Source organism: Hypanus sabinus, chromosome 13 (genome assembly GCF_030144855.1).
Source record: "Hypanus sabinus isolate sHypSab1 chromosome 13, sHypSab1.hap1, whole genome shotgun sequence".
NCBI lineage: Eukaryota > Metazoa > Chordata > Chondrichthyes > Myliobatiformes > Dasyatidae > Hypanus > Hypanus sabinus.
The window spans coordinates 79,801,576-79,827,856 of NC_082718.1; the positions used below are offsets into that span (position 1 = coordinate 79,801,576).

Here is a 26,281-nt window from a genome sequence, read left to right on the forward strand (position 1 = left end):
CTCTGCCCTCAACAGCATCTCTTCTATATCGCACAAGTCTACCCTCACCTCATCCTTCTGCCACCCTAATAGTCCATATAACCATATAACAATTACAGCACGGAAACAGGCCATCTAGGCCCTTCTAGTCTGTGCCGAACGCTTACTCTCACCTAGTCCCACCGACCTGCACTCAGCCCATAACCCTCCATTCCTTTCCTGTCAATATACAGATCCAATTTTACTTTAAATGACAATATTGAACCTGCCTCTACCACTTCTACTGGAAGCTCGCTCCACATCTACCACATTAGGGTAGTAGTCCTCATCTACCACCTCAGCAGCCTACACATCCAGCACATAACCCTCCGTAACTTTCGCCATCTCCAACGGGATCCCAAGCACATCTTTTCCCACCCCCACTTTCTGCTTTCCGCAGGGACGAGTAATTGAGAACGCGAGTCGCTCTTCGTTGCCAGTGTGGTGGAGTGCGAAAGAAGGGTTGTTCTATGGGGAAATTCATCACGGGTAATACTGTCCCAGTCACTCAGCACGTCTACATGAAATGCTGACATAGGAAAGCAGCATCCATCGTCGGAGATCCCCATCTCCCAGGACATGCATTCTTTTCACTTCTGCCATCAGGAAGAAGGCACAAGAGCCTCAAGACTCCCTCCACCAGGTTCAGGAACAGTTACTACCCCTTAACCATTAGACTCTTGAATAAAATGAAGGGTCTCGTTCTTGCCCCATCATCATCATCATTTAAAAAATCACTCCCTACTTGTACATACTTCTTTCCTTTTGCTTGTTTTTTTCTTTTCACTTTTTTCTATAAGTGTATACCTCAGATAAATACTTTGTGGAGATTTGTGATATTTATGATTATATGATATATATGTACAATGACTGAAATACATCTTATGGAAATGTTTGTTTGATGACGAACTTCAATAAAAAAATAAATTACAAAAAAAAAGAAAACTTCCCACAATGATCTCACTTTATCTCATTATCTCATGTTCTTGCTATTTATTACCAGTTAGTTATATTTGCATTTGCAGAGTTAGTTGTCTTCTGCACTCTGGCTGGTCTTTCAATGACCCTTTTATACTAACTGTAGAGATGTGTTGAGTATGCCCGCAAGAAAATGAATCTGAGGGAAAATGATGAAAATGACGGCATATAAGTACGTACTTTGATAATAAAATTTACTTTGAATTTGAAGTTAAGTGTTCCCTGGAATTAGGCCAGAAAGGGCAGCAGGTGTCAAAATGGAGTGGAACAAAACACATCCGTTATAAAACTGTTTACATCCCGTTTTTTATAAATCAGGCATGTGAAAAGATAATTAAAGTCACTTATTACAAAAAGCCGAAAGCCCAGGACACAGCCGCGACACGTTCGGTGCCACAATTACATCAGGAGTGCAGTGGCCCCTCTGTGTCAATTCGGACCTCAGCGGTAAACGGGGGCAATCATGTTGAGTTTCACTGCGAAGCGTACAGCCCAGGGTTAATCGAAAGCTGAAAGGCGTTGTTTCGACACAAGTAATCAATATTTGTGTCCATTCACAGGCTGAAGTTCGGCAAGCATTTATTGCACAAGTTTTCATTTATTTCCCCGTTCTCGGGTAAGTTTCGATTTCGGGATCTGACGTTGCAAATAACAGAGGAAACGTCCACAGTCAGAAGCAGGAAACTGTAGAAAGAAATAATCTGCATTTGTTAGAAATCGGAGAGAGCGAGTTATCGTTAAGCGCAGAGAGCGGACACAGGGAATACTGTATCTCTGGTAGAGTGAGGCCACGGTTAGAGTGACTGACAGGCGAGATGCAGTGAGGATGTTTCCCCTTACTGGGTAGCCTGGGACCAAGAGACATCAGTGTGTAGTTTTTCATTAATTCTGTGTATGTCTGTGTTTTAAATGCCTGCAAGAAAATGAATCTCAGGGTTGTATATGCTGACAGATGCACACTTTGATAACAAATCAACTTTGAACTTGAGGTTCACGTCTTCTATTATCGTAGGCATACATTGGCGGGCTGCTTTTGCAGATAATTACAAGATGAGGACAAGCTTAAGTTAAAATAAACAAATAAATTATCAATAACTTGCATATGTGCAAATTAAACAGTGACGAATTAGACAGTGAAAAAAATATTCTGAGGTGTTGCCAACGTTCTTCAGGTTGGTTCATGAACTTAGCAGCAGTGGGAATGAAGATTTGAGACATGGGTCTTCAGACTCCTGCACCTCCTGCCTGATGCCAGCATCCAGGTAGTGGGGATCCCTGATGAGGGATGCCCCTTTCCGGGAACATTGCCTCTTGCAGGTGGGAGAGTCCTACCCCTGATGGAACTGTCTCAGTCCACCCTCTCCGACATTCCCACACAACTCTTCCCAAAACCTCTGCCAGACTCCCACAGTCTCGGTTTTTCCTCATCTGGCTGAAGTGCTACAGTCACAGAGCCCTTTCCCCTTATCCCGTAATACTACTGGCTTTCAGCAATCAATCTCAGAATTTTAATCTCAGAATTAAAACTAACAATGAACCTGGCATCAATTACTATATGCAAATGAGAATAAACTTATCCAAGGTTATACCATTGCCTGTTTTGAAATGTTTCCTGAAGTCACTCCTGAAATGAGAATCTCTAACGTTCAGACCATTTACAAAGGAGTGGACTCTCAAAAAGAGATGGGTTTATTTCTATCCGACCATTCAGTTCCACTTAACACAGAGTAGTATAGCACAGACCAGACCATTTGGCTCAAGATGTGTGTCGACCTTTTAACCTAGGCCAAGATCAGACTGATGCATCCCTCTCACAAAGCCCTCTGTTTTCTTTCATCCATGTGCCTGTCTCAGAGACTGTTAAACCCCCATAATGTGTTGCCTTTACCCTCACTTCTGGCAATGCGTTCCACACACTTACCACTCTCCTACACATTCCTCCGATCACCTGAAAATTATACCCTCTTGTATTGGCCATTTCCACTTGGGGGGAATAAGGCACTGGCTGTCTACTCCATCAGTGCTTCTTATTATCGTGTACAGCTCTGTCAATTATACACCTTTACCTTGGAAACGTAAACCAAGTCACCCCTACCCTGTTAAATTCCAAGGATTTCAAATCAGACAGTTATTTCACCTCATAATTTAACTCAGGAGTCCTGCAATCATTCTGCATTGTGCTAATATTATTTTGTGACTAGGTGCTTGGTCGTCACTATATGCTGTATGTGTTTTGCACCTTGCCCCCAGAGGAACGATAGTTCATATTAGTTGTATACGTATGTATAGCTGAATGAGAATAGACTTGAAGTTGAAGCTGCACATAAATGTTTGTTGCTCCCTCTCTGGGCTATTATATCCCATCTATGATGGTGCTGTTCAGAAGTGCTCATGCTGTGACTGAACCAAAGTTCGTGCAGCCGTAATGAATCCTATGTCTTCTAATGTTCAAGACCTCAGTATAAAGGACAACCATCTACCGGCACTTTGACTGTACCCTGACCCTGTAAAGATTACTTTAATGATTCCATCTTTTAAATATTCATGCTGCACTTCCAATATTTTTTGTACAATAGGTGCAGAAGTAGACCATTCGGCCCTTCGAGCCTGCACCACCATTCTGAGATCATGGCTGATCATCTACTATCAATACCCGGTTCCTGCCTTGTCCCCATATCCCTTCATTCCCCTATCCATAAGATACCTATCTAGCTCCTTCTTGAAAGCATCCAGAGAATTGGCCTCCACTGCCTTCCGAGGCAGTGCATTCCAGACCCCCACAACTCTCTGGGAGAAGAATGAGTCTTTTGCAGGCCAACGTTGATAAACTTAAATTCTCCTGCATGGATATCTATTTCCCAAAGTATTGCTTGTTCGCTCAAACAATTAACATTACCTGCCGGTGTAAATCTTGCACCTGTTGCCATGGGAACAAAGTCACCAGAAGTAGCTGGTAGATATGAAGCAGAAATGGGACATGGCAGGCATCACATTGAGACCTTTTTGGAGGAAGAGGCCTGCTCAGCACAAGACTACATGACATTTTATATGCTGAAGATAAAAGGACAATTCTGTATTTACAATGTATTTCCTTGAACCACACATGACTGTCACATTCTATTCGGAGCAGGCAGTGAAGTGACAGGGCTTTGGCTCAACGGGCTTAGGCGGTAACGGAACGAGGCGAGGTAGGTTTACCTGTGTTAATTATGGAAAGGAAGGATGTGTGCGAGGCTGGTTTTCTGTACTCGGTGTCAGACGTGGGACATCCTATAGTCTCCCAGCCTCCTGGACGGCCATATCTGCACTTGGTGTGTCGAGCTGCAGCTCCTAATGGACCACGTTAGGGAACTGGAGTTGTCGCTCAATGACCTTTGTCTGGTCAGAGAACTGAACTGAAGAGACTGTATATAGATATGTAGATAAGCCTACAAGAGGAGAGACTGTACTTGATTTGGTATTGAGAAATGAACCTGGTCATGTGTCAGATCTCTCAGTGGGAGAGCATTTTGCAGATACCGATCATAATTCTATCCCCTTTACAATAGCATTGGAGAGAGATAGGAAGAGACAGTTAGAAAAGTGTTTAATTAGAGTAAGGGGAATTATGAGGCCATCAGACAGGAACTTGGAAGCTTAAATTGGGAATAGATTTTCTCAGGGAAAGGTACAGAAGAAATGTGGCAAATGTTCAGGGGATATTTGTGTGGAGTTCTGCACGGGTATATTCCAATGCAGCAGGGGAGTTATGGTAGGATACAGGAAACGTGGTGTACAAAGGTTGTAGTTAATCTAGTCAAGAAGAAAAGCTTACAAAAGGTTCATACAGCTAAATAATGTTAGAGATCTAGAAGATTATAAGGCTAGCAGGTAGCAGCTTAAGAAGGAAATGAGAAGAGCCAGAAGGGGTCATGAGAAGGCCTTGGCGGGCAGGATTGAAGAAAACCGCAAGGCATTCTACAAGTATATGAAGAGCAAGAGGATAATTTGTGAAAGAATAGGACCTAACAAGAGTGACTGGGCAAGTGTGTATGCAACTGGAGGAATTAGCAGAGGTTATTAATGAATGCTTTACTTCAGTATTCACTTGGGAAAAGGATCTTGGTGATTGTAGTGATGACTTGCAGCGGACTGAAAAACTTGAGCATGTAGATATTAAGAAACAGGATGAGCTGGAGCTTTTGGAAAGCACCAAGTTGGTTAAGTCGCAGGGACCAGATGAGATGTACCCCAGGCTATTGTGGGAGGCGAGGGAGGAGATTTCTGAGCCTCTGGCGATGATCTTTGCATCATCAATGGGGACAGGAGAGGCTGCGGATGTTGTTCCTTTATTCGAGAAAGGGAGTAGAGATAGCCCAGGAAGTTATAGACCAATGAATCTTACTTCAGTGGTTGGTAAGTTGATGGAGAAGATCCTGAGGGGCAGGACTTATGAACATTTGGAGAGGTATAATATGATTAGGAATAATCAGCATGGCTTTGTCAAGGGCAGAACGTGCCTTACGAGCCTGATTGAATTTTTTTAGGATGTGGCTAAACACATTGATGAAGGAAGAGCTGTAGATGTAGTGTATATGGATTTCAGCAAGGCATTTGATAAGGTACCACATGAAAGGCTAATTGAGAAAGTAAGGAGGCATGGGATCCAAGGGGACGTTGCTTTGTGGATCCAGAACTGGCTTGCCCACAGAAGGCAAAGAGTGGTTAAAGACTGGTCATATTCTGCATGGAGGTCGGTGACCAGTGGAGTGCCTCAGGGATCTGTTCTGGGACCCTTACTCTTTGTGATTTTTATAAATGACCTGGATGAGGAAGTGGAGGGATGGGTTAGTAAGTTTGCTGATGACACAAAGGTTGGGGGTGTTGTGGGTAGTGTTGAGGTCTCTCAGAGGTTACTGCGGGACATCAATAGGATGCAAACTGAGCTGAGAAGTGACAGATGTAGTGCAACCCAGATAAGTTTGAAGTGGTTCACTTTGGTAGGCAGAATATAGTATTAATGGTAAGACTCTTGGCAATATGGAGGATCAGAGAGATCTTGGTGCCTGAGTCCATAGGATGCTCAAAGCAGATGTGCAGGTTGACTCTGTGGTTAAGAAGGCATACGTGTATTGGCCTTCATCAATTGTGGAACTGAATTTAGGAGCCGAGAGGTAATGTTGCAGCTATATAGGACCCTGGTCAGGCCCCACTTGGAGTATTGTACTCAGCTCTGGTTGCCTCACTACAGGAAGGATGTGGAAGCCATAGAAAGGGTGCAGAGGAGATTTACGAGCATGTTGCCTGGATTGGAGAGCATGTTTTATAAAAACAGGTTGAGTGAATTCGACCTTTTATCCTTGGCGTGACGGGAGGATGAGAGGTGACCTGATAGAGGTGCATAAGGTGATGAGAGGCATTGATCGTGTGGATAGTCAGAGGCTTTTTCCCAGGGCTGAAATGGCACTGGGCACAAGAGGGCACAGGCTTAAGGTGCTTGGGATTAGGTACAGAGATGTCAGGGGTATGCAGAGAGTGGTGAGTGCGTGGAATGGGCTGCCGGCACATATATGATAGGGTCTTTTAAGAGACTTGTGGACAGGTACATGGAAATTAGAAAAATAGAGCACTATGGGTAATCCTCGTAATTTCTAAAGTAGGGACAGTTTTGGCACAACATTGTGGGCCGAAGGGCCTGTATTGTGCTGTAGGTTTTCTGTGTTTCTGTTTCCCCCCCCCCCAACTATGCCCACACACCAGCCAATGTTATTTTCCAGTCCGTCAATCAATTGTTGTTTTCACACCTCTACAATCCCATGGTCCAGAACATTTTAAACTTAATCTGCAGTCCATATTCAGATCTGAAGATTGGTGGCTGAAGTTATTTAATAGATGTCCTAACTCCAAAATTGCCTTAACAGCACCCATATTAATTAAACAAAACCTCCCCTGTGTCAATCCGTCAATCATGAATAAACTTTACTTTCTTTCACATCATCTGAGTCATTTATAAATATGCTGATTATTATCACAGGAGTTAAGTTGATTGACAATGCATAGATCTGGACACTGATCCAAATGTATGAGGCCTACTGTCACTGAAAAGTCTGGGCAGTCGGATTCTCTTTGTAAACTCTGGTGGTGGGGGTGTTTGCCAGGACAGCTCAAGCTTGTTCAAACCCCCAACCAGTTCAGTGACTTTCTAACCCATTCTGCCTCACCAGATTCACAGCAATGTGTTGACTTTTAACTGTTCACTGAATTGGCCAGTAAGCCAGTCAGGAGTAGTGATGGATAGTCATTGAATACCGATCTTGTTGGAGATACACACATCCTGTGAATAAAAACAAGCCCAACACACGAAACTGATCCTTACAAAATGGACATTTAGAACACAATGGGCAAATAATTCAGTGGTCATCGATCTGACTACACTTGGAATTCTGTGAGCAGTTTTGGGCCCATTATCAGTGAAAAGGATGTGCCGGTATTTAAGAGGAGGTTCACAAGAATGATCCGGGAATGAAAGGGTTAACATAATCAGAGCGTATGACAGCTCTCCGCCTGTACTCACTGGTTAGAAGAATGAGGGGGGAAATGTCATTGAAACTTATTGAGAATTGAAAGGTCTTAATAGACTTGATGTGGAGAGGAAGTTTCCTATAATGGGGCATTCGAGGACCAGAGCGCATGGCCTCAGGATACAAGGACGTCACTTCAGGACAAAGAGGAGGAGGTATTTCTTCAGCGAGACGGTGGTAAATCTGTGGAATCCATTGCTACAGATGGCTGTGGAGGCCAGGTCATTGGGTTTATTTCATGCAGAAGGTGATAGGTTCTTATTTAGTAAAAGCATCACAGGTTACAGGGAGAAGGCAACAGAATGTGGTTGAGAGGGCAAATAAATTGGCCACGATGGAATGGTGGACCAGGCCTGATGGTCCAAATGGCCAAATTCTGTTCCCATCTTTTATAGTCAGTTAAAATCGTCCGTAACAGCTCATTTGAGCAAATGAATATATGATGTCCGATTGAGCAAAACCAGCCCGATAATCCTTCAAACATTAAAACAGCTTTATTTATTGACTGCTGAATTTCCAACAATACAAAACAGAATTTACATCATATTAAGACATTATTATTCAGATAATTTCAGCAGTTTCTTCCCTGACATATAGCCAATGGCTGCCATTTCTCACATTGTACCGATGTGGATTCACAAAAAAATTCTTTTACTCGATTCAAGTCATTGTGTTTATGACGCTTAAGAGAAGAGCCTTGAGAAAAAAAAGCATAATAATTAAATAGATTCAAAGATCAATAGGCACGGCTATTCACTTTGTCCGTGTGTGGTGCAAGAGAATTGTGGACAAGCATAGGGTTTGCCAGAGTTTAAAGTGCACTGTGGGAGAAGTGTCCACGTGGGTCTGATGAGGTCCGAGGGGGTGGGGATTGTGCACTGACAAGGTACCCACGATGCATAAATCATCCGAGCTTCCCAATCACCCCAGTTCCATTATCAGATATTGGTCACGTTAGCTAACTTGGGATATGTTGCATCAGAAAGAACACAATATGCAATATGTGTTTCAAGAGTTCCTGCCTCACATCAGTTACAGTTAATGCTGATTCGACCAAAGTAATTAACCAAAGGTAATCAAAGATTCAACAGTGGCTGGGTGGGAGATGCCAGAGAGTAGTGGTGGATAACTGTTTGTCAGGTTGGAGGCCTGTGACTGGTGGTGTGCCTCAGGGATCTGTAATGGGTCCTATGTTGTTTGTCTTATACATTAATGATCTGGATGATGGGGTGGTAAATGGGATTAGTAAGTATGCAGATGATAGTAAGGTAGGTGGTGTTGTGGATAATGAAGTAGTTTTTCAAAGCTTGCAGAGAGATTTAGGCCAGTTAGAAGAGTGGGCTGAAAGATGGCAGATGGAGTTTCATGCTGATAAGTGTGTGGTGTTACATTTTGGTAGTAATGATCAAACTAGGACATACATTGTAAATGGTAGGGCATTGAGGAATGCAGTAGAACAAAGTGATCTAGGAATAATGGTGCATAGTTCCCTGAAGGTGGAATTTCATGTGGATAGGGTGGTGAAGAAAGCTTTTGGTATGCTGTCCTTTATAAATCAGAGCATTGAGTATAGGAGTTGGGATGTAATGTTAAAATTCTACAAGGCATTGGTGAGGCCAAATTTGGAGTATTGTGTACAGTTCTGGTCACTGAATGATAGGAAAGATGTCAACTAATTAGAGAGAGTACAGAGGAGATTTACAATACAAATACAAGTACTTTATTGTCACCAAACAATTGATAGTAGAGCGTACAATCATCACAGTGATATTTGATTCTGTACTTCACACTCCCTGAAGTACAAATTGAAGTAAATACAATAAAAATTTAAATTATAAATCATAATTAGAAAATAGAAAAGTGAAAGGATTTACTGGAATGTTACCTGGGTTTCAGCACCTAAGTTACAGAGAAAGGTTGAACAAGTTAGGTCTTTATTCTTTGGAGCATAGAAGGTTGAGGGGGTACTTGATAGAGGTATTTAAAATTATGAGGGGAATAGATAGAATTGACGTGGATAAGCTTTTTCCATTGAGAGTAGGGGAGATTCAAACAAAACGGTATGAGTTGAGAGTTAAGGGGCAAAAGTTTAGGGGTAACACGAGGGGTAACTTCTTTACACAGAGAGTGGTAGCTGTGTGGAACGAGCTTCCAGAAGAAGTGGTAGAAGCAGGTTCGATTTTGTCATTAAAAAAAAATCAGATAGGTATATGGACAGGAAAGGAATGGAGGGTTATGGGCTGAGTGCAGGTCGGTGGGACTAGGTGACAGTAAGCGTTCGGCATGGACTAGAAGGGCCGAGATGGCCTGTTTCCATGCTGTAATTGTTATATGGAACCTTAAATGAGAAAAACTAATTCAGGTCTTTATCACTGCCATTGATTTTCAAACTGTTCAGTTAGGATTCTCTGCATTAGAAAGTTGAATCTCAGTGCCACCACACAATCTCAGGTTGACAAGGATGGTAGAATGGTGCTTAATGCCATAATATTGCAGTGTACGTGCATCTTCAAGCGGCGTTGATTGAAAGGTTAAGTAGTACTGGCTTCGCTGGATTCGCTCCAGGGATTCAATTTTATCTTTTAAACTTGAAACCTGGTCATCTGGCAAAACCTGGATCGTCTGGTCACGTCCATCTTTTCTGACAAATATCTCCATTACACCCAGGGTGACTCCAAATGTCTTCACTGGCTGAGGTACACAAAACAAAAATGGACAGAAGTAAAATATGTTCCTTTTATACGTCAGAGGCAATAGAAAACGGAACAGAAAATCCTACAAAAGGCTGTTGATTCGGCCCAGTACATCACATGTAAAGCCCTCCTAGCCATTGAGCACATCTATATGAAAAGCTGTCAGAGGAAAGCAGCACCCAACATCAGAGATCACCACCACTCAGGCCACGCCCTTTCCTCGCTGCTGCCATCAGGAAGAAGGCACAAGAGCCTCAGGACTCACACCACCAGCTTCAGGAACAGTTACTGCCCCTCAGCCATCAGACTCTTGAACCAAAGAAGATAACTGCATTTGTCGATTGAGATGTTCCCAAAACCAATGATCTCACTTTTAGGACTCTTTATCCAGTTATTTCATGTTCTCGTTATTTATTACTATTTATATTTGCATTTGCACAGCCTGTTATAGTTACTGTTCTATAGACTTGCTGAGTATGGCCGCAGGAAAATGAATCTCTGGGTTGTATGTGGTGACAGATATGCACTCTGGTAATAAAATTTACTTCGAACTTTATAGTCTAAGTGACAGGCAAAATCCGACAGTGTTGGACAGCAGGTGTCGAAATGAAGGGAGTGTTGTAAAACTAACTCCAGGAAAAAGCTGACTGCACCACTTATGTAAGGCTTGTGCCCCATTATGATAAATTGTTTTCTGCCCAGACTAGGGCTCATTTCTCATCCATTTTACTCACCAAACACCTGGCCATTGGACAACTTGCGTGCCTATCTTTACAGACCATCCAATGAGAAATTGAGAGTATACGGTCAAACACAAGAGATTCTGCAGATGCAGGAAATCCAAAGCAACACATGCAAAATGCTGGAGCATCTCAGCAGGTCAGGAAACATCTATGGAATAGAGTAAACAGTTGCCGTTTCTGGCTGAGACCCTTCATAAGGACTGGAAAGGAAGGGGGAAGAGGACAGATCAAAATGGTGGGGGTAGCATTACAAGGATTGTTACAAGGTGATAAGCGAAGCCAGGTGGGTGGGAAAAGTAAAGGGCTGGAGACAAAGGAATCTGATGGGAGAGGAGAGTGGACCATAGGAGACAGGAGAGGAGGAGGGGACCAAAGGGGGCCGTCATTGGCAGTCACCTGAGCAAAGCTCGACACTCGTGAAACAGTATGGAAATTAACTGTAAAAATAAGGATTAAAGACACTTATTTTAACACCCCAAAAGCCCAGGGCTCTGCTGTAACCCATCCTATGCTGGAATTACTTCTGGAGTGCAGTGGCCTCTCCGTACAAATTCAGATCTCAGCAATAAGTGGAAACAGTCATACTATCCTTCATTGCAAAGCGTACAGCCCAGGGTAAATCGTTCAGTGATCTCTCAGATTGGAACGAGTGGAGATACAATGCCTTTGTTTCAACATCGATAAACAATCTACAGGTCAATTCACAGGCTGAGAAAGGCTGATGATCTGCAAGCATCTTAGCGCGCAGATTACTGTTTCCCCGTTCTCGGGCTAAGTTTCAATTCCAAGGTCTGACGTTGCAACTAACAGGGTAAATGTCCAAGGTTACAAGCAGGAAACTGCAGTAAAACAATCATCGACTTGGGTGGCAATTTGTTCAAAATCGTACAGGACATTTATCTCACAAATGTCTACAGGTATACCCTGGAGAGCAATCTGACTGTCTGTATCACCCTCTGGTATGGTGGGTGGGGTGGGGAGGGGAACTACTGCACAGGATTGAAGTAAGCTGCAGAGAGTTGTAAACTTTATCAACATCATGGCCTAAGCCTCCATCGTACCGTGGACATGCTCAAAGAGCAATGCCTCAGAAAGGTGGTGTTTATCATTAACGACCCCATCACCCAGATGCCCTTTTCTGATTATTACCATTAGGGAGAAGGTACTGGAACTTGAAAGCACACACTCAACGATTCAGGAACAGCTTCTTCCCCGTTACCATCAGATTTCGGAATGGACATTGAACCCAGGAACGCACACTACTTTTTAAATTTCCATTTTGTCATTATTTAGTTAATTTAACTATTTTATATGTGTGTGTGTGTGTGTGTGTGTGCGCGCACGCGTGTGTGTTCTCTGCAATTCACAGTTTCTTTTTCTCTATTATTATCTATTGCATTGTACTGCTGCCGCAAAGTTAACAAATTTCACGACTTATGCCGGTGATATTAAACCTGATTCTGATTCTGATCTTTAAGTACTAGAAAGTGGACAAATGGAATATTTCTGACACTGTGAGGCCAAAGTTACAGTAGCTGACAAGCAAGATGTAGGAAGGATGTAGGAAAAGCCATGTTTTTTGTTTTAGCTTTTAGCCCATCCAGAAACCAGCAGACAGTTGTCCTATTGTCTTTTGCTTAGCTCATTTAGAACATAGAACATAGAAACCTACAGCACAGTATAGGCCCGTCAGCCCACAATATTGTGCCAACAATTTAACCTACTCTAGAAACGACCTAGAATTTCCTTACCGCATAGCCCTCTATTTCTCTAAGCTCCATGTACTTATCTAGGAGTCTTTTAAAAGACCCTATTATATCCACCTCTACCATCTTCACCGGCAATCACCCTTCTACCTACTTCCAAGCACCTTAAACCTATTCTCCCTCATGTTAGACATTCCAGCCCTGGGAAAAAAGCCTCTGGCTATCACCATGATCAATGCCTCTCATCATCTTCTGCACCTCTAGCACGTTACCTCTCATCTTCCGTCACTCCAAGGAGAAACGCCCAAGTTCAGTCAACCTATTCTCAGAGGGCATGCTCTCCAATTCAGGCAACATCCTTGTAAATCTCCTCTGCATTCTCTCTATAGTTTCAACATCCTTCCTGTAGTGAGGTGACCAGAATTGAGCACAGTACTCCACGTCTGACCAAGGTGCTATACAGCTGCAACATTACCTCACAGCTCTTGAACTCAGCCCCACAGTTGATAAATACCAACACACCATACGCCCTTAACAACACTGTCAACCCTCCAGACTATCCACTCCACCACCAACATCTGGGTCCAACCAGTGTTCAGAACTGCAGCGTTGAAGGACAAGGTTGTTGACCTTCAGCTCCATGGACTGCAAATGAACCTGCAGGACAACACAAAGGCCTGTGACAGACTGTACCATCTCCCATGGCCGGGGCAATCTGGGATATCTGTCAAAAGCCAGCCATTGGTGGGGTGGAAGAAGTGGGCAAGTAAATGTCTTTCTACACGTACAAACCAGCTGGATGAACTCAGCAGGTCGGGCAGCATCCGTTGAAATGAGCAGTCAACGTCCTGGCCCAAAACGTTGAGTGCTCGTTTCAACGGATGCTGCCTGACCTGCTGAGATCATCCAGCTTGTTTGTATGTGTCATCTGCTGTGTACTTTGTGTTTACTAAATGTATTTCTACGTTCATCATTTACTTAACCCAGTTACCTGGACATGCCAAGGACTGACGCCAGAGACACAAGGCATTCTTAGGCACTTCCTGGCTTCATCTTCCATCACGTCCCAGACACCTGATGAAGCCACGTTTCCAGTTGGATCAGCAGGGTCGAGAATTACTGGTCTGAAAGATAAACCATTCCAACAAAGACCTCGTAAGTTCAACGGCTCACCATCCATCTCCTTGAAAATTTCATGGAGTTGCTATATATGCAATTTGTTTTCAAAGTAAGCATACACCAAGAAGTACTGATGGAAAATTTAATACTTTTGACCAAGCCCCTGAAGTTCAGTTCATGACTAAAGTACCTGCCCAGCCCTGGAGACCACAGAAGAAGATGCTGTTGACAGAGGGGCAAGACCAGAGTTTGTTGCCCATCATGGTGTTAAGGGGATTAGCCAAAACTAATATGTTTGACCTAATATTCTTCTCCGCCCATCAGGAAACCAGCAGACAGCTCAGTTGTCCTATTGTCTTTCAGGTTTAACCTGGACGCCTACGGAGCCAACCACACTGAAGTACAGCAAATGGCTTCCTCAATTCCAAGCTCTTTTCCCTCATGTCACTGGCCGTGCTGGAAGTGAGTTTTATCTAAAACCCTGCAACGTGAGGACACCAAGGACCAGGGTTGTTTGATGGTGTGATTTACGATGCGTTTCACTACCTCAGAAACCAATTCCTGTGTTGGAATTCTGGGCAACGATCTGTATCTCTGCAAATATTAACCAGTATTTTCCTATGTGTCTTGTGAAGAGGAAATGCAATTTGAGTAGGAATAAAATCTGAGGGATAAGTGACAAACTTGTTGTTACCAAGAAGTAACATGAGAGTGAATAACATACGGAGAATTCCATAAACTGGAGGTAAGGTTGCATTTGTAAGTTTATTCTTCAGGGAGAGGGGCATTTGGAGGCTGATGTTCTTGGTGTGTTTTGTGTGGGGAGAGAAGGATTTGCGGACTGATGTTCGGTGTGTTTTGTGTGGAGGGAGGGGGATTTGGGGACTGAAGTTCTTGGTGTGTTTTCTGTGCAGGGAGGGGGATTTGGGGACTGATGTTCTTGGTGTGTTTTGTGTGCAGGGAGGGGGATTTGGGGACTGAAGTTCTTGGTGTGTTTTGTGTGGAGGGAGCGGGATTTGGGGACTGATGTTCTTGATGTGTTTTGTATGGAGGGAGGGGGATTTGGGGACTGAAGTTCTTGGTGTGTTTTGTGTGGAGGGAGGGGGATTTGGGGAGTGATGTTCTTGGTGTGTTTTGTGTGGGGAGAGGGGGATTTGGGGACTGATGTTCTTGGTGTGTTTTGTGTGGGGAGAGGGGGATTTGGGGACTGATGTTCTTAGTGTGTTTTGTGTGGAGGGAGGGGGATTTGGGGACTGATGTTCTTGGTGTGTTTTGTGTGGGGAGAGGGGGATTTGGGGACTGATGTTCTTGGTGTGTTTTGTGTGGAGGGAGGGGGATTTGGGGACTGATGTTCTTGGTGTGTTTTGTGTGGGGAGAGGGGGATTTGGGGACTGATGTTCTTGGTGTGTTTTGTGTGGGGAGAGGGGGTTTGGGGACTGATGTTCTTGGTGTGTTTTGTGTGCAGGGAGGGGGATTTGGGGACTGATGTTCTTGGTGTGTTTTGTGTGCAGGGAGGGGGATTTGGGGACTGAAGTTCTTGGTGTGTTTTGTGTGGAGGGAGCGGGATTTGGGGACTGATGTTCTTGATGTGTTTTGTATGGAGGGAGGGGGATTTGGGGACTGAAGTTCTTGGTGTGTTTTGTGTGGAGGGAGGGGGATTTGGGGAGTGATGTTCTTGGTGTGTTTTGTGTGGGGAGAGGGGGATTTGGGGACTGATGTTCTTGGTGTGTTTTGTGTGGGGAGAGGGGGATTTGGGGACTGATGTTCTTAGTGTGTTTTGTGTGGAGGGAAGGGTCTCTGGTGATTGAGGATCGTGTTGCCTTTCTATTTTGTGCAGGGGGTCGGGGTTGCTGTTTCTCTCTGAACTGACTTCCATGGATTTTCTTTGTTTAACGGTTATCTGGAGAAGAAAAATCTCAGAGTTGTATACTGCATACGTCCATTAAAAAATGACCCTTTCAACTTTGCAACACACACAAAATGCTGGAGGATCTCAGCAGGCCAGGCAGCATCCACAGAAAAGAGTCCTGTGACATGTTGGGCCGAGACCCTTCAGCAGGACTGGAGAAAGAAAGATGAGGAGTAGAGTTAAAAGGTGGGGGGAGCGGAGGGAGAAACACAAGGTGATCGGTAAAACCAGGAGAGGGGAGGGTGAAGGATCGCAGCTGGGAAGTTGATTGGTGAAAGACTTACCGGGCTGCAGAGGGGGGAATTAATAGGAGAGTACAGCAGGCCGTGGAAGAGAGAAAAGAGGAGAGGAGCACCAGAGGGAGTTGATTGCTAGACAAGGAGAAAGGCCGAGAGAGGGAAAAGGGGATGCGGAATGGCGAAAGGCGGGGGGCCATTACCATAAGTTCAAGAAATTGATGTTCATTCCATCAGGTTGAAGGCTACCCAGACAGAATATAAGGTGTTGTTCCTCCAACCTGAGTATGGCCTCATTGCAACAGTAGAGGAGGTCACGGATAGACATATCAGAATGGGAATGGGAAGTGGAATTAAAATGGATGGCCACTGGGTTGTCCTGCTTTTACTGGCTGAAGGAGTTTAGCCGTTCGGCAAAGCAATCTTGAAGCTTTTTAGGTGACTGAAAGGATTACCACTGGTGGAAAAGGAATGGAGAGGGGACTGGCCCCCTGGCTAGGAGAGGTTGTAGATGCAGGGTGTGGTGAGGTAATGGAGGGTAGGTTGTGGCTGGTGAGAACTGAAAATGAGGGAGAAGGTTTGGAATTTCATCACTTCAGGTGAGACAATGCAGGTTACTTTAGAATTAGGAACATTTAGAAGTGCATTGAATCATCTTTATATTATGATAAGATTATTTTTCCCTGTGTTAGACCTGTCTGTACAGGAATTTGAAACGGAACATTAACTAAAATAAAAAAAGTAGTTTTAATTGTCAGTGTGAATTGTGCTCGTGCATCTTACCTCCTCTCACGGAGTTTATTTTTTAAAAATTCTGCCAAGGATCCATTAGTGACATCGTAGTAGTCAGTCCAGTAGATGCACAGTTCCCGATGTCTGCAGATCAGTTCCAGGACTGTGCGGAACCCTTCAGCCGTGTCAAATCTCTCCTTGCCATTACCTTGTTCCCAGGCATGGATAGTCAATAACTCCAGGGCATACTTTGGTGGCAGTTGTGTTCCGGCTCTCAACTCTGACTGCCGTGGCTTCACGTACTGAGAAAGTTATTGACAAAGATAAATAAATAAGTGATGTAAAACATACTCCTTCCTATCCTGTATTTTTCTCTCTACATTTTAATCCTTTGTTATTTGTCTTGAGGTAGATACATGCTTTGTGCACACCCAGATCAACGATCACATAAAAATATCCTTTGACCAATCTTTGTGTAGCCCTTAATCCAATATTTCCATCACTCAAACTGCTACATATAAAGTTAATTTCCCTTCATAAAAATAAGTTTGAGGGCACATAGCCTGAGGCTCAGGCTGCCGTCGACAGATCTTTGAGGACCAAACCTAGTCTTAACATATTGATGTAGCTATAAAGAAGGCAAGACAAGACCATGGCTAAATTTAAATAGGAGTTTGTCACCTTATACACTCAAAAACATCTACAGATGCACTGTGGAGAGCATTCTGACTGGATCATCACCATCTGATATGGGTGTGGCGCTACTACACAGGATCAAGGTAAGATGCTGTGGTGGTTCAGTCCGAAGTCCGTGGTCCGGTCAGCAGACTCCGGACTCCGGGTTTTCCGGCGGTCCCTTGCTGGGTTGGACTTAACTGGAAACACCTGAGGCTCATATTGGAACTGGGAATGTAAGTGGCCCTGGTATTGAGTGTGGTTGGGTTGTTGTTGTTTACTCAGGGCACAGATGGCTGGTGGAAGGCTAGAATGGACTCTTGCCATCCTTGGGGCCGCGTTGGAGAACCATGGCTTCTGGGAGCCTTGCTGTCAGTAGTCGGAGTGGTCATTGTGGTATGGATTCAGCTGTTTCCTGGGCCAGCTGGGTGGCCGTCAGCCACTCTGAGCTAGGTAGGGATCCAGTTACTTCCGTAGCCAACAAGGCTGCCGGCCGTAACGGCTACTCAGAGCTACGCCGATGCAGAGGTGGAACTGTCTGTCGTTCCTTGGTGTTTGTCTCTTCCTGTCCTTGCCCCGGTGAGATAAGTCTGGCTGTTCTGCCGTTGCTCTGCGGGGGGGATCTGTCTTGTCTTGCCCTTGCCTCTGTGGGGTAAATCAGGCTGTTCTGCTGTTACCCTGTGGGGGGAATCTGTCTTGTCTTGTCTTTGCCTCTGTTGGGTAGGTCAGGCTGTTCTGCTGTTACCTGATGGATGGTCCTGCCCCACCTTGGTGTGTCGTTATAGATGAGTCCCGGCTTGTCGGAGGATAAGTCCCAGCTCTGTCTGTGTACTGTCCCGTTTCATGTCAGTGTCCTGTTAAAGATGAGTCCCGGCTTGTCGGAGGATAAGTCCCAGCTCTATGTCTGTGTACTGTCCCGTTTCATGTCAGTGTCCTGTTAAAGATGAGTCCCGACTTGTCGGAGGATAAGTCCCAGCTCTGTCTGTGTATTGTCCCGTCACATGTCAGTGTCCTGTTAAAGATGAGTCCCGGCTTGTCGGAGGATAAGTCCTGGCTCCATGGTGATGTACAGTTCCTAGTCTGCCCCTAGCTCCAGCCTCTGAGTTCCCCAGGCCCGCAGCCTGCAGCCTCGTCGTCCTCGCCTGGGTTTGGGGGTCTAAGCCCGAGGCAAAACCCAGGTTCTGGGTCCTTGTCCAGTCTTGGGCTCGGAGTCCACCCCAGGCTCCTTGTTCCCAGTCCCTCGTCCTGGTCCTGCTTCCCCTGTCACGACAGCATCCCATCCCGTCCCTGGGTTCTGTCTCATCCTGTTTCTGGGACTCCAGTGTCTGTGTCCTGCAGTTGGGTCCTGATTCAACACCTGACTTATGACAGATGCAGAGAGTTATAAAATCAGTTCGATCCATCATGGTTACTTGTCTCCATAGTATCCAAGACTTCTTCAAAGAGTGCTGCCTCAGAGAGGTGACGTCCATCATTAAAGACCCCCACCACGCAGAACATGTCCTCGTCTCATGTTACCGTCAGGAAGGAGGTACAGAATCCTGAAGGCACACTCTCAGTGAGTGAGGAACAGGTTCTTCCCCTCTACTGTCCAATTTCTAAATGGACACTGAACCCAGGAACACTACCTCACTAACAAGGGAAAATCTGCTGATGCAGGAAATCCGAGCCAATGCTGGAGGAACTCAGCAGGCCAGGCAGTGTCCGTGGAAAAGAGTATGGTTGACGTTTCGGGCCGATACCCTTCATCAGGACTGGAGGAAAAAGATGAGTCAGAGTTAGAAGGTAGGGGAGGGGAGGAAGAAACACAAGGTGATAGGAGGGGTGGAGTGGTGAAGTAAAGAGCTGAGAGATTGATCGGTGGAAGAGGTACAGGGCTGGAGAAGGGGGAATCTAATAGGAGACGACAGAAGGCCACAGAAGAAAGAAAAGGGGGGAGGAGCACCAGAGGGAGGTGATGGGAAGGCAAGGAGATAAGGTGAGAGAGGAATGGGGAATGGTGAAGGAGGAGGGAGTACTTCCTGTTTTTTGAATTGGCCTCCACAGGCGTGCCTCTGAAGAAAGTGGAAGCTGGATATTAAACAAGCTATCTGTTTGTATTGGAATGACAATGATTAGGAATCATTCTGTTCTCCAGTAACTTACCAGTTTGTACCAATATTTCAGCAGGCGGATCAAATCTTTGACTTTTGAAGTATACTTCTTTACAAACGCTCTCTGAAGTTCAGTAAAGCAGGCAGAAAATTCTCCATCTGTGGTGCTGTTTCTGCTTCTAAATCTGATCAATTCACAATGTGCTTCATTCGCATTGGACTTCCCCTCTGTAAGGAGTAGAATGGTTAACGATCAACAATCACAGTGCAGTTAATATCTGAAACCCAGCAGGCCATGCATAGTGCTGCATTGTATTGCTGCCCTCCAGTTTAGTTAATCGCATGATTCACAACCCAAAGGTTCTCAAATTGGATCAGCTAGCTTGCGTAGCATTCCTGAAGGGACGAGGAGGAAACTCAGCCCAAGCTGCTAACTATTGTCGTTTAACATATGGCACACGGTTCTGGGCACCCCACTATAGGAAGCATGTTGAGGCTTCGGAGAGAATGCAGAAGCTTTACCTTTCCGACAGCTCATTCAGCGGCAGGGGCAGGCCATGGCGATGAGGTTTCTCGCAGGTCGGCAATGTGTGTTTAAAAGTACAGAAGGGGCAAGCGGGGGCGACCACTGTCAGGGTGGCAATTGTTGGGGCGGCCATTGTTGGGAGCAGGTTAGTGGTGAAAATAGGAGTGTCAGGCTTTGGCTAACGGAGGCTTCGGATTGAAAGAGGCGTTAGCTCTGGGTAAGCTTCTGTTAAGGTTCCAGTTTTTTTCTCTTACTGTGCCTAGCGTAGTAAATGGCTGCTGGGTGTTGATTGGATGTTGGAGTCCCGGGAGACCCAGACTCTCCCAGGGATCTGCGTTTGCATCCAGCTACAGCTCCTGAACACCGTGTAGGGAACTGGAGCAGCAGCTTGGTGCCTTTGGCTTGTACGGGAGAGTGAGGAGATCATCGATCAGAGTTAGAGGGAAGTAGTCACCCTGAAATTGCAGGAGGCAAGTAGTTGAGCAGATCTGTGGGTGAAAATGCCTTGATAATGAGAGAGATCAGAGGAGAATGGCCAGACTGGTTCAAGCTGACGGGAAGGCAACAGTCACTCAACTAGCCACACATTAGAACAGTGGTGGGCAGAAGAGCATCTCGAATACACAACACATCCAACGTTGAAGTGGATGAGCTACAGCAGGAGGAACAGTATCTAATGAAGGGGCCACCCGAGTGTGTTCTTCCTGATTAAAGATAGCAATAACTAAATATAGAACTCAATTGTCTCAGGATCTGAACCATGAACTAGAAAAGGGACACTGAAGGGAGAAAATCAAACAAGCTCCACTCTTCACATCATTCTAGAACAGAATTTCCCAACCTTTTTTAATGCCACAGACTCTTAGCAATAACCAAGGGGTCCATGGACCCCAGGTTGATAACATCTGTTCTAGAGCTTACACAAGAAATAAAATTACATTTCAGTTTAATAGTACTTCTAAACATAGGTGACATAACATTGCGGCAGGTTCTTACTTAATGCATCATAGGTCGGCAGAACATCAAATGACACACTCTCTGAAGATTTCTTTGATCTCAACTCAAAGCTCAGAGATTTTGGTGGGATGCTGCTTTGTTTTATTGAGGTGATAGTAATATCACGGATCTCATACGCAAGGCTCCTGGAGCATTCTTCCAGCATTTGCTGAATGTCCCCCAGAATTCCAAGCCTGGTGTCTCTCTGGTCCTGGAAACTTTTGAAGCAACTGAGGAAGACGACAAGATCTGCATCTGAGCTCTCTTTTACGGCTGTACCTTTGCCTGATGACCCACCCTGTCAAAAAACAAGAATGTTCAATTATTTCCGAATATTACAATGAGTGGCAGACAGTTCCATTCCAGATCTATGATGTAAACAAACGACCCACATTGATTAGCTTCACTATCGATCGTCATGGGATTACAGTCTGTTTCAGTTGTTACTTTGTTTTCACAGTTACACACGGTGGCTATTTTTCCAGCTGCTTTAAGAACCAAACATAGAACACTACAGCACAGTACAGACCCTTCGGCCCTCCTTGTTGTGCCGACTCATATATACCTTAAAAACCAGTACTACCCCGTAACTACCCCGTAACCCTCTATTTCTCTTTCATCCATGTGTCGATCCTTTTCATCCAAGTATTCCCCTTTTCCAAAAATCCTCAATGAGATGGGAACTCCACAATTTTTCCCCAAGGTAGATATTCTATGCATATGATCATAAATGATCACTGACAGCAGGTTATTGCACTTTATTGGCAAAACACCCAGCCTCGTAGTCACTGAAGAGACAGTTTTTATATAAAAGTAAACTGGAGCAAGAAGACCTGTGCTGATAACTCAATCCTGAATCTGTGGAATGCAGTCCCACAGACTGTGCTGGAGGCAATATCCATGGGGATAGTTAATGCAGAAATTGATAGTTTCCTGATTGGGCTGGGCATCAAAGGATATGACCGAAAGGCAGGAGAATGAGGTATTGAGTGGGATATAGTATCAGCCATGATGGAATGGGGAGCAGACTCGATGGGCTGAATGGCCTAATTCTGCTCCTACATTTTATGGTCTTATGGTCCCTGCAACCAGCACTATGTGACTCAGCTGGAAGAATCTCACCACATCATTGGTTTATGGAAGACTCATTTCATACTGGCCGTATGAAACTTGAGTTGACATTTGGGCAACTTAATTCTGGATGTGAGCTGCCCACGTTTCAGAGGGAATTGAGCATCTGAAGAGCAATTCTGTAAGTTCCATTGTTTTTGTGTTTTCTAAATATCCAGTGATTAATCAGGATAAGTATACCTATTCACAGAGAGTGCTGTCTGTATCACTTGCCAGACCCACGAACCTGATTCTACATTACAGGCATGGCCGCTATACAAGGAAGTAAGGGGACTAGGACCTCATGATTTATAAAGCAGACTTTGAACTGGGGTTCCAGTGAGCGAGAAGATAATGTGGGAAATTCGGACCCAGCGGGTTTGAAGGCAGGGGGTAAACTGGTCAGTTAAAAAGCAATGTTGACAGGGTTTGCTCTGTTCCCTTCCCTTTGTACAAGGGGAAATGCATTAGTATTAATGGATTGAAACCTGACCGTGGTTGCTGCAGGTGAGGTGAGCTGTGTTGGAAGGGAGACGTACTTTTGGGAAATGTGGAAGTTCTGGATGCTTGTCTACTGCAAACCTGAAACAGATTCCATTGGCATGCCAACCTGATTGACTGGTGAGAGCCCATTCACCAGCTCCCTGCAACCAGCATCACGTGATTCTGCTGCTAATGTGGTGCTGCCCATGATGTCAAGAGAAGAGGGAGGGCAGATCTGATCTCTGTCCTTGGGGAGCTCAAAGGAGGACAAAGGAGGGGAAAGCAGACAAAAATACAATCTCCAACTCTAAATAATAATTCAACTGATCAATCATATCACAGTGGTGAGTTGTGTCCTCACCCTTTTCCCTGCCTCTATTTATACCAAAATTGTTTCGGTTTCAGATTTTCAAAGTTTTAAAATCTCAGCCAATCCCAAACCATAATTATTTTTCGATGGGACCAGAAGGATGAAACCAAAATTCAAATTGTCCCATTGGCCACCTCAGAATCCGGAAAGCTGAAGTAGAAGCAGACCATCCCTGATCTCTATCAGCTGTCCAGGAAGACGATGACAACTAGGATACCTTGGGAGGTGTCCCAACGAGCCAAAACAGATTATAATTTAATGTAGTTTTTTTGGCAGAACCTCAATAATGCTGTTCCACAACGGTTTGCTGCCAAACTTGTGAACATAATGGGAAACCTATTTGATGCTCTGGTGTCCTAGAAGAAAGTCCATTTACTCGCCAATTTATCTGAAATTCAGCAGCGAAAAAGGCTGTAAATTCGGAGATTCAGCCAACACCATTACAGGCACCAACATCCCTACCAATGAGAACATTGTCAGGAGGCTGTGCCTCAAGGGGGTAGTGTCTATCATTAAGGTCCCTCACCATCAGGGACATGGCCTTTTCTCATTACCACCATCAGGGAGGTGGTACACATTCAACGTTTAGGAACAGCATCTTCTCCCCTTTGCCATCAAATTTCTGAATGGTTGATAAACCCAGGAACACCATCTCACTATTCCTCTTCTGCACTATTTATTTATTTCTTTACTAGTTGTAACTTCTCGTAATATTCTCAGTCTTGAACTGCACTGTTGCCACAAAATAGCAGATTTCACAATGTATGTCAGTGATAATAAACCTGATTCTAACATCATCACATTCATCCGAAAACAACTCCACTTATAAGGAAAGGAATTAAAAGATAAATTAAAATGAATTATTCAGCTCTGATCACTTTAATGCTGGGTTGATACATGAAACATCGATTCTTTAAAAATTCACAGATTCTGTGCACAGCCTGCTTCACCTCAGCATTAAATCCAACTGGCTCCAAGTTTCTTTTGATGAACTCGTCCAGTCTCCTGGGCTCTGTGCAGTACAGCTCCATCGTTGCTGAGCGTTTGTTCTTCCTCAGGAGTGTGGTTTTACCTCTGCCCCACAGCTGCTCCCACAGATGCAGTGGATGTGGAGCAGAACCGACAGTAACCTCTTTATAAGCTGCTTGTTAGCTCCACCTTCAAATAATAAAAATGCAGTGCAATGTGAAGATATGTAATCTTTTCCTAGTGCAGTAAAATTTGTACACATCACAGTTCAGTGACTGATCCACCGCTGCTCTGCTTATTGGATGTTTTGGAACACTATGGAAAATAACTCACAAGTTTCATTTCCTTACTTTGCTGTTCCTGTGACTTTCTATTCCTGGTTCCATTCAGATGTTCCTCACTGTCCTCTGGTGAATAGCATTTTTCCTTCATTCATCCACATTTCAATTTTGGTAAATGCAGTAACACAGGGCAAATGCCAAGAAGTCCTGTCCCTGAGGCATATATTGGAACCCAAAGGAACCAAACCACAAACAAGAGAAAATCTGCAGAAGCTGGAAATCCGAGTAACACACACCAAATGCTGAAGGAACTCAGCCGGCCAGGCTGCATCAATGGAAAAAAGTGCAGTCAATGTTTCGGGCCAAGACCTTTCAGCAGGACTGGACAAAAAAAGATGAGGAGTAGACTTAAAAGGTGAGGGAGGAGAGAGAGAAGCACAAGGTGAAACCGGGAGTGTGAAAGAGTGAAGTAAAGAGCTGGGAAGTCGACTGGTGAAAGAGATACAGGGCTGGAAAAGGGGGAGTCTGATAGGAGGGAATAGAAGGCCATGGAGGAAAGTAAAGTGGGGAGGAGCACTAGAGAGAGGTGATGTGCTGGCAAGGAGATAAGGTGAGAGAGAAAAGGGAATGGGCAATGGTGAAGTGGTAGGGCGCATTACCAGAACTTTTACAAATCAATGTTCATGCCATCAGGTTGGAGGCTACCTAGACAGAATATAAGGTGCTTCTCCTCCGACCTGAATGTGACCTCATCACAACGGGATCCCAAACACACCTTTTCCTCACCCCCACTTTCTGCTTTCCACAGGGACAACTAATTGAGAACACAAATGAAATGATGCTCTTTGTTGACAAAGAAGGAAATATCTGCATACAACTCAATGAGTTTACTCAATTACTGAGGCAACGTGTGGAGTGCTATCTAAATTTTTTTTAGAACCATAGAACATTACAGCACAGAACCAGGCCATTTGGGCCTGCTGTGCCAAACCATTTTTCTGACCTGCCCCTGGCCCATATCCCTCCATACACCTCTCATCCATGTACCTGTCCAAGTTTTTCTTAAATGTTAAAAGTGAGCCCACACATACAACTTCATCTGGCAGCTCATTCCACACTCCCACCATTCCCTGTGAAAAAGCCCCCCACAATGTTCCCTTTAAACTTTTCCCCCTTCACCCTTAACCCATGTCCTCTGCTTTTTTTCTCCCCTGGCCTCAGTGGAAAAGCCTGCTTGCATTCACTCTATCTATACCCATCATAATTTTATACACCTCTATCAAATCACCCCTCATTCTCCGACGCTCCAGGGAATAAAGTCCTAACCTATTCAACCTTTCTCTGTAACTCAGTTTCTCAAGTCCCGGCAACATCCTTGTAAACCTTCTCTGCACTCTTTCAACCTTATTAATATCCTTCCTGTAATTTGGTGACCAAAACTGCACACAATATTCCAAATTTGGTCTCACCAATGTCTTATACAATAGACATTAGGTGCAGAAGTAGACCATTTGGCCCTTCGAGCCTGCACCGCCATTTTGAGATCATGGCTGATCAACTACTATCAATACCCGGTTCCTGCCTTGTCCCCATATTCCTTGATTACCCTATCCATAAGATACCTATCTAGCTCCTTCTTGAATGCATCCAGAGAATTGGCCTCCACTACCTTCCAAGTCAGTGCATTCCAGACCCCCACAACTCTCTGGGAGAAGAAGTTTTTCCTTAACTCTGTCCTAAATGACCTACCCCTTATTCTCAAACCATGCCCTCTGGTACTGGACTCTCCCAGCATCTGGAACATATTTCCTGCCTCTATCTTGTCCAATCCCTGAATAATCTTATATGTTTCAATCAGATCCCCTCTCAATCTCCTTAATTCCAGCATACACAAGCCCAGTCTCTCTAACCTCTCTGCGTAAGACAGTCCAGACATCCCAGGAATTAACCTCGCGAATCTACGCTGCACTTCCTCTACAGCCAGGATGTCCTTCCTTAACCCTGGAGACCAAAACTGTACACAATATTCCAGGTGTGGTCTCACCAGGGCCCTGTACAAATGCAAGAGGATTTCCTTGCTCTTG

At 44.6% G+C, this 26,281-nt stretch overlaps 1 protein-coding gene across 1 annotated transcript; it reads right to left on the minus strand.

Moving 5' to 3' along the window:
* Positions 1-8,031: 8,031 nt before the first annotated feature.
* On the minus strand, positions 8,032-22,785 carry LOC132403382 (2'-5'-oligoadenylate synthase 1-like). The gene is made up of 6 exons (XM_059986796.1): positions 22,705-22,785; positions 20,985-21,282; positions 19,515-19,690; positions 16,746-16,996; positions 13,690-13,822; positions 8,032-10,247 (listed from the first exon to the last, which is right to left on the minus strand). The coding sequence occupies exons 1-6, from the start codon at positions 22,783-22,785 to the stop codon at positions 9,951-9,953; spliced, it is 1,236 nt and encodes a 411-aa protein (XP_059842779.1). The 3' UTR covers positions 8,032-9,950.
* Between the last annotated feature and the right edge of the window lie 3,496 nt (positions 22,786-26,281).